We start from the raw sequence: 8,461 nt of genomic DNA, 5'->3' as shown, positions 1-8,461 counted from the left end.
GCCCGGGCGGCTCTGCCCAATGAGCAGCGGCGTTGCTGGCAGGTGGGGAGTGTTTTTGTTTTGGGTTGAAGTTGAGGCTGTGGAGAGAGCCGAGCTAGCGACTAGCAGTTGTCGCGGCCGCTGGCGCCGCGGGAGGTGGTGAAGGCCCCGTCGGAGCCGAGAAGTCTTTCGTTCCCGTCCCACGGCCCCGACTTCGCCCCTCCGCCTCCTGGTCCCCGTCCCGGAACTCCCGGGCCTGTCCTGGGCCCCCGGTCTGTGCACTCCGCTCGCCGCAGCGCCCGGCCCGGGCCGCACCCGCCGGCCCCATGAGGAGAGACGTGAACGGAGTGACCAAGAGCAGGTTTGAGGTGTGAGCTTGAGCTCGGGCGGCGTGAGGAGGGCGGGTCGCGCTCTCTCATCCCGAAGCGTCCGCTCCGCACGGAGTATCTTCCCTGGCGGGCGCCGCCACCCACCCACCGGCGGGGCTGCCAGACTCGGCTCCCCTTTCTCGCGACCTGAAAGCCCAGCGCAGCCCGGCGCCCCGTCGCCGGTTCGCCCCCCGTCTCTTCCCACCAGCGGGCCACGGCGGGGGATTAGCTCGGGCGCCCTAATTCCCCCCATCCCCCAGGATCGCTCAGCTTTTCATTCTTTATACAACCCTTGGCTTGCCGCCTTCTACCCAACAGAAAAAGCATCACGGCTCCGGTCAGCAAGAGCCTGCTGCTTTTCTCGCTGCCACCTTCTTCGCGAGGCGTTTGTTGTCTGTTGAGGGAGGAAATTAGAGGCTGGGGGCCATTTCTCCGAGTTTGAGACCTTGGTGCAACGAGGGAAGTGGGGGCGGTAGACTGGGATGATAGAGGCTACCACGGGTTTTCGGTGCTGTGTTTGGTTTGGGTATTGTTCTGATACTTCCTCTTCTTTCCCGTTTAGTCTGTACTTTTGTAGCTCATTGTTTCTGGGAACCCTTGGATGTCTACATGCTTTGAGATTGGGACGAAAGTTCAGCAAATCCATTCCGGTCTGTCTTTTAGGAACTTTTTCTCCTCTAGCGAGGGAGGTTTACAGTCTTGGAATTGAGGAGTGGACGGTCTTGAAAGCGTCTGTAGAGAGTAGTCACCATGCAGGAAAGACATTCCATTGGGAAGCAAAGTATTGTAACTACTGGTGAATTACAATAGTATAACAGTATGCTGGAAGGTTCTTTGAGGGGACAAGAGAAAGCAACTTCTACGGGAAGAGTAAATGTCACCTGGTCTTTTCTGGCAGAGAACCAGGCTGACCTGGTATCACTCACAGCTCGGTGGACAATCTCACTCGGTGTTTTTCTGCATCTCCATTTGAAAGACGAAATTGTAAGACGGCAAGAAAAAAGTTAAGAAACTCGACTAACAGGGTACAGGGAGTGAAAAATTTTAAGGGTCATCAGTTTATTCCTGGATTCTTTTTTTTTTTTTTTTTTTTAATTTCATTACTCCTTTTGTGCCACCTTAATTTCTTCTTCTTAGAACGGGAAAATGATTTGAATTGATCCATGAAGATCAAGATATTAAGTGTTCGGGATGAGTTTAAGTTCAGAGCTACAATGTTATTGTTGCACTCGAGGAGTGGAGAAAATCGAAGAATTGGCCTTCTTAGAGGTTTAGTATTTAACTTGATCACGAGAAGAAAATACTATGATAGATATTGTTTGGTGTTTAATAGGACATTGGATGGCTCTAATGTACAGAACCCCAAAAGGTTAATTTATGATGGTTGCATATTCAGTACTACTTTAAAAATCATGAAACGGAGTTCCAGATTCTGAAGATTTGAGTTGGGGACAGTCTTTTGCCTGTGAAATTATATCTTTATCAGTTTGCTATTCATTTTAGGTTGAATAATTGTTGAAAAGTATTCTCTTGTAGGTGCTTTAAAATGACGTTGCTATTTTCTATTTTTATAATCTTTTATATTTTAATTTACAGTCTCTCTGTAGTGGTGACATACTGTAATAAAATACTAAGAAAATTTGTTGCTTTATTAAGAGGTTTCTTTTTTTTTTTTTTTTTTTTTTTTTGAGACGGAGTTTCGCTCTTGTTACCCAGGCTGGAGTGTAATGGCGCGATCTCGGCTCACCGCAACCTCCGCCCCCTGGGTTCAGGCAATTCTCCTGCCTCAGCCTCCTGAGTGGCTGGGATTACAGGCACATGCCACCGTGCCCAGCTAATTTTTTGTAATTTTTAGTAGAGATGGGGTTTCACCATGTTGACCAGGATGGTCTCGATCTGCCGACCTCGTGATCCACCCGCCTCGGCCTCCCAAAGTGCTGGGATTACAGGCTTGAGCCACCGCGCCCGGCCAAGAGGTTTCTTTTTAACTTGACTGTGATGTAGCTGGCAACTAAAGCTTTCTAAATATGATCTGAGAAGGTTGAAAAAATATTAAGGGGGGAACTCCTTCTTGGACAGTTTCATGATTAAAGTGTTTTATAAACTAAAAGCTCTTCCCTTAGTATGATGTGAAGTGTTCCATGCCAGAAAACAGATAAGAATGGCTAGAAATGATATGTGTTAATGAAGTTAAATGAGCGTTCTTGAAACCATTTACCTCTTTGTGGACCTAATTTACAAGTAGTGAGAACAATTAGTAAATTGGCTTCTTAGGAGGTAGTAAACTTACTGCTAATTTGTTGAAAATATTTTAAATGTTTACTTTCCATCAATGAAAGATAGGCAAATAAAGCAGATCTAAACGTTTACATCAGATGATTTTTCTAAATCCTCAAGATTACAGTCTGCTTCTTAAAAGAAGTGATAATTTGGCTGGGCATGGTGGCTCACGCCTGTAATCCCAGCACTTTGGGAGGCCAAGACGGGTGGGTGGATCACAAGGTTAGAAGTTCGAGACCAGCCTGACCAACATAGTGAAACCCCATCTCTACTAAAAATATAAAAATTAGCTGGGCGTGGTGGCTCGCACCTGTAATTTCAGCTACTCAGGAGGTTGAGGCAGGAGAATTGCCTGAACCCGGGAGGCAGATGTTGCAGTGAGCTGAGATTGTGCCACTGGGCAACAGAGTGAGACTGTCTCACAAAAAAACAAAAAACAAAATAATTTTACAACTAAGCAGATAGCAGATCTCTTATTGAGAATTTTTTTGGATGCATGAAATCTTTATATCACATAATAGCTAATTTCAAATTGTGGCTGTAAAAGATATTTTTGTTGGATAAGGTAACTGAAACTTACGATTTTTAGATAGTTGATTCATTTAAATCCTTTTATAGGTATGCTTTTATATGTTGTAACTGGAGGCCACACACTTTAAATCTACCTCTCTGGGTTAGAGCTCTAGAAAAAAAAAATGTTTAAGTTGAAACTGAGGGAGAGTACCTGTTAGCCAGATGCATAGCATCCTTTACAATAGCCAAAGTAGATGACTACTGAATAAACAGTCTCTAAGATATTGAGAGATGTGGGAATTCATATTGTTCCTTGCTCTGTCACCTTGGCATTAAATATATACATTAATAACCCTTGTAGGTTAACATAGTATGTGCTGAATTCTGTTAGTCACTTAATTAAAATTTACTATTCAGATTTTTTATGATATTTATAGTGAACTTTGCAGCAAATTTTAGTAATTTTCTTTCAAATTTAATGATGGTTATTGAATACTTCCTGCATCTAGACGTCGAGTCAATGTTTTACCTCTGTTCCTTCTAGTTTTATGATTCTGTTTTACATTTGAGGAAAGTGGAGGCCTGAGAGATTAAGTAAGGTGTTCAGATTGCACAGCTAGTAAGTGGGGGAGCCAGGATTTCTGCATTTTTTTTTTTTTACTTCACCGTCATCCTGCTTTGTTTTTAGCATAACTAGCAAAAAGTCTAAAATTTTTGGAAACGACCTTTTCTGCAGTTCATCCAGTATATTTTATTTTTGTATTTGTTACTCTTGGGCTCAAGCTATCGTCTCACTGGCCACCCAAAGTGTCAGAGTTACAGGTGTGATCACCACACCTGGCCACCTTCATTTTAAGTGCCATAACTGACATTATCTTAACACTTAGTGAGATTAGTGTTTAAATATGTAGGCTAGCCCTTGAGTCCAAGCTTAGATTTATTTTAGTTAAGCCTCTCCATTTTGTCATAGTCTTAGTAGGTTCATTTTGAGGATGTAGTATTGTTGGAGCAAAATTCTGTATTAATGGGTTTATTAAAAAGCCTAACATTAAAAAAGAATCATAGTGGTAACATTAACTGACATTCAGATATCATTTCACAGTTAACAGTGCCTAGAGATAAGGACCCATAAGTTAGAAAATGATATGCTCCAATTTGGGTATTTTGAATCTATGTTCATTATTCTTTTTCATTATACCTCACTGACTTTCTTAGAAATCTGTAATATTCAACCTGTAACACGAGCATTCAATATTTGTTTGCCTACTTGCTTCATTTTAAACAAAGTAATGAAAATTTGCCTGGACATGGTGACTCACACCTATAATCCCCAAATTTTGGGAGGTCAAGGCGGGCAGATCACCTGAGATCACGAGTTGGACACCAGCCTGGCCAACATGGTGAAACCCCATCTCTACTAAAAATACAAAAATTAGTCAGATGTGGTGGCGTGTGCCTGTAGTCCCAGCTACTCCCGAAGCTGAGGCACAAGAATCACTTGAACCTGGGAAGCAGAGGTTGCAGTGAGCCAAGATCATTCCACTGTACTCCAGACTGGATGACAGAGTAAGACTCTGTCCCAAACAAACAAACAAAACAAACAAAAACCAAAAATCTTAAAATGTAGCATGACCAAAAGAGCACACTACATTGAATGAAGAGACCTGGATATTAGTTAATCTTAATTTTTGCCAGGAACTAACTTGTAACTGGTTATTTTTTTTTTTGAGATGGAGTCTCACTCTGTTGCCAGGCTGGAGTGCAGTGGTGTGATCTCTGCTCACTGCAACCTCCACCTCCTGGGTTCAAGCAGATTTCCTGCCTCAGCTTCCCAAGTAGCTGGGACTACAGGTGTGTGTCACCATGCCCAGCTAATTTTGTTATTTTAGTAGAGATGTGGGTTTCACCATGTTGGCCAGGATGGCTTCAATCTCTTGACCTCTGATCTGCTCGCCTCAGCCTCCCAAAGTGCTGGGATTATAGGCGTGAGCCACCATGCCCGGCCTTTTAAAAAAATTTTTGAGGGGCTGGGCGCGGTGGCTCAAGCCTGTAATCCCAGCACTTTGGGAGGCCGAGGCGGGTGGATCACGAGGCCAAGAGATCAAGACCATCCTGGTCAACATGGTGAAACCCCGTCTCTACTAAAAATACAAAAAATTAGCTGGGCATGGTGGCACGTGCCTGTAATCCCAGCTACTTGGGAGGCTGAGGCAGGAGAATTGCTTGAACTCAAGAGGCGGAGGTTGCGGTGAGCCGAGATCGCGCCATTGCACTCCAGCCTGGGTAACAAGAGCGAAACTCTGTCTCAAAAAAAAAAAAAAAAAAAAAAATTTTTGAGATGGAGTTTAACTTTTGTTGCCCAGGTTGGAGTGCAATGGCACAATCTTGACTCATTGCAACCTCCACCTCCCAGGTTCAAGTGATTCTACTGCCTCAGGCTCCCGAGTAGATGGGATTACAGGTGTCAGCCACCACGCCTGGCTAATTTTTGTGTAGAGACAGGGTTTTGCTCTGTTGGCCAGGCTGGTCTCAAACTTCTGACCTCAACTGATCCATCCTCCTTGGTTTCCCAAAGTGCTGGGATTACAGGTATGAGCCACTGTGCCTGGCCTCTTTTTTTTACTTTTTGGAACATGGTACATTCTATCATGTACTTACATAGTAGCTCCATTATTTAAAAATCAATACGTGCGTGAGAAACAAAGATAAACCATTACGTTGCAAATTACCGTTTTCTATTGAGTCATTAAAAGTAAATCACCTGACAAAAAGTTTATGAAATGTATTATTAACATTATGTTCCACATTTTTAGATGTAATCTACTTTTATGTTGAAGATTTTCATTCATTAAATTAGTATTTCTGTTAGAAATAGTCACACATTTATATATTTATTTTACTTATTTATGGATTTTTTGAGACCAAGTCTCCCTCTGTTGTCCAGGCTGGAGCGCAGTGGCAAATTGCAGCTCACTGCAACCTCTACCTCCCGGGTTCAAGCGATTCTGGTGCTCAGCCTCCCTGGTAGTTGGGACTACAGGTGCCTGCCACCACACTTGGCTAATTTTTGTATTTTTAGTAGAGATGGGGTTTTATCTTGTTGGCCAGGTTTGGTCTCCCAAGTGCTGGGATTACAGGTTTGAGCCACTGCGCCTGGCCTAGCAAGGGTCACACTTTAAAAATCTTCTTATGTTTTAGGTCATTTGTCACTTTTAACGGTTAGTGTTGATGGATGCTTTTTAATGATGGTTTTTAACAAATCTATTTTCCTTCTCAAAGTTGTCTGTTTTCAAATCTTGATCTCATTTTTCTTGCACATTTATAAGTGCTTTCTTATAGGCCAAGGATCTCATTCCTGCTCCTTAGATTACTGTTTTCCAACTGGTAATATATTGGAAGCTGAATTAAAAATTTTAGTAACTGGCCGGGCGCAGTGTCTCAGGCTGTAATCCCAGCACTGTGGAAGGCCGAGATGGGCAGATCACTTGAGGTCAGGAGTTCAAGACCAGTCCTGGCCAACATGGTGAAACCCTGTCTCTACTAAAAATACAAAAATTAGCTGGGCATGGTGGTGAACACCTGTAATTTCATCTACTCAGAAGGCTGAGGTGGCAGAATTGCTTGAACCCAGGAGGTGAAGGTTGCAGTGAGCTCAGATTGTGCCACTGTACTTCAGCCTACGCGACAGAGCTTACTCCATTTAAAAAACAAATTTTCAGTAATCTAACTAGTACTGTGGTTTTTGGAAGGGTATTTTTAGATATTCAAAGTAAAATAGTCCGTGACACCAGGAAAATCCAAAGGAGGGAGGGAGAAGAAAGAATGCCCTTAAAGTGACCAAATTTAGCTACTTGTACATAGTTCTGTCTTTACACTGTTTTCCTACTTGATCTTCCAGACCTAGCGAGAGTTAGTGAATTCTTAGGTCAGACCCCTCCCATACAAATATTGACTCAGAAAAGCAAAGGCATCCAACTGTGGTTTTACAGTTTTATGTCTTAATGTAGTTGGATCCATTAGATACATAAAACATTTTTACTTGACAGCTACTAACAATAGGTGGTAGTACTGAACTATGCAGTAATATTTGTGCTCAATTCATCTTTTATATACAACAAAAATATGTATTTAATATGATAAATCCAAACCAAATTTGCATTATCGTTTGAAGACTCTCTCTTAAAATAGCGATTTTATTGGGTATTCAGCAAAGATTAACTAGTAGGCATGTAAGTTACACCTCTAGGTAAGTAACCTACTTATTCTCTAATCTTTTATCCTCGAACTTGATTTTATGATACTCTTTTAATGAGCCTCTTATCTAACAGTTGTGGTCAGGTAGAAATATAATGAATTTATCAATTTTGTTGTTGCTCCCAGGAGTTTCTGGTCGAAACAAAAAAGGAAATGCAATTCCACGAAATTGAGTAACAAGTTGATTTTAGGCATTACTTTGGTGCTAAGACAAATTATATCTAACAACATGTAAGTGAAGTTTGGCAATAAATACATAAAATGCCTGTCCAAACATGATCAAATGTACTCACCACCGTGGTGTTTGTTGGTGTGACTTTCTGATCAATTGGAGAATGTAGGCAGAGATAATTCTGTAGTCATTTCAAAGTGAAAACTGGGGAAGCATTCTCAGCTTATTTATTTATTTATTTTTTTCTGAGATAGTTTCACTCTTCTTGCCCAGGCTAGAGTACAATGGCTGGATTTCGACTCTCTGCAACCTCTGCCTCCCGGATTCAAAGGATTCTTCTGCCTCAGCCTTCCTCTGGATTACAGGCGTGTGCCACCACACCCAGCTAATGTTTGTATTTTTAGTAGAGACAGGGTTTTGCCATGTTTGCCAGGCTGGTCTGAAATTCCTGACCTCAGTTGATCGGACTGCCTTGGCCTCCCAAAGTGTTGGGAGTACAGGTGTGAGCTACCATGCCCGGCCTTTTTTTTTTTTTTTTCGAGATGGAGTTTCATTCTTGTTGTCCAGGTTGGAGTGCAACGGTTCGAACTCACTGCAGCCTCTGCCTTCTGGGTTCAAAGGATTCTCCTGTCCCAGCCTCCCAAGTAGCTGGGATTACAGGCATGTGCCACCACGCTTGGCTAATTTTGTATTTTTTAGTGGAGATGGGGATTCACCACATTGGTCAGGCTGGTCTTAGACTTCTGACCTCAAGTGATCCACCCGACTTGGCCTCCCAAAGTGCTGGGATTGTAGGCATGAGCCACCTCGCCCAACCTCAGTTTTACTTATAATTTGTAATAATAACATACCATAGGTATAGCTATTCTGGGTGCTTCATGTTTGCCTTCCTGTC

General features: G+C 42.5%; 1 protein-coding gene across 4 annotated transcripts in view; it reads left to right on the top strand.

Annotated features, from left to right (window-relative positions):
• The window catches only part of FBXL20 (F-box and leucine rich repeat protein 20), a 114,366-nt gene that overhangs the window by 863 nt on the left and 105,042 nt on the right, over positions 1–8,461 (top strand). The window contains exon 1 of one of the 4 annotated variants that reach the window (XM_078374323.1): positions 45–347. The exons of the other annotated variants lie outside the window; for them this stretch is intronic. Coding sequence (XP_078230449.1) covers positions 306–347 — 42 coding nt within the window. The 5' untranslated portion in view covers positions 45–305. Of the gene's footprint in view, positions 1–44; positions 348–8,461 lie in introns of those variants that run through there. 4 annotated transcript variants of the gene reach the window in all.

The sequence above is a fragment of the Callithrix jacchus genome, chromosome 5 (assembly GCF_049354715.1).
Source record: "Callithrix jacchus isolate 240 chromosome 5, calJac240_pri, whole genome shotgun sequence".
Taxonomy (NCBI): domain Eukaryota; kingdom Metazoa; phylum Chordata; class Mammalia; order Primates; family Cebidae; genus Callithrix; species Callithrix jacchus.
The sequence above is the reverse complement of the archived record's forward strand: the minus strand, read 5'-3'. Positions and strand labels throughout refer to the sequence as shown.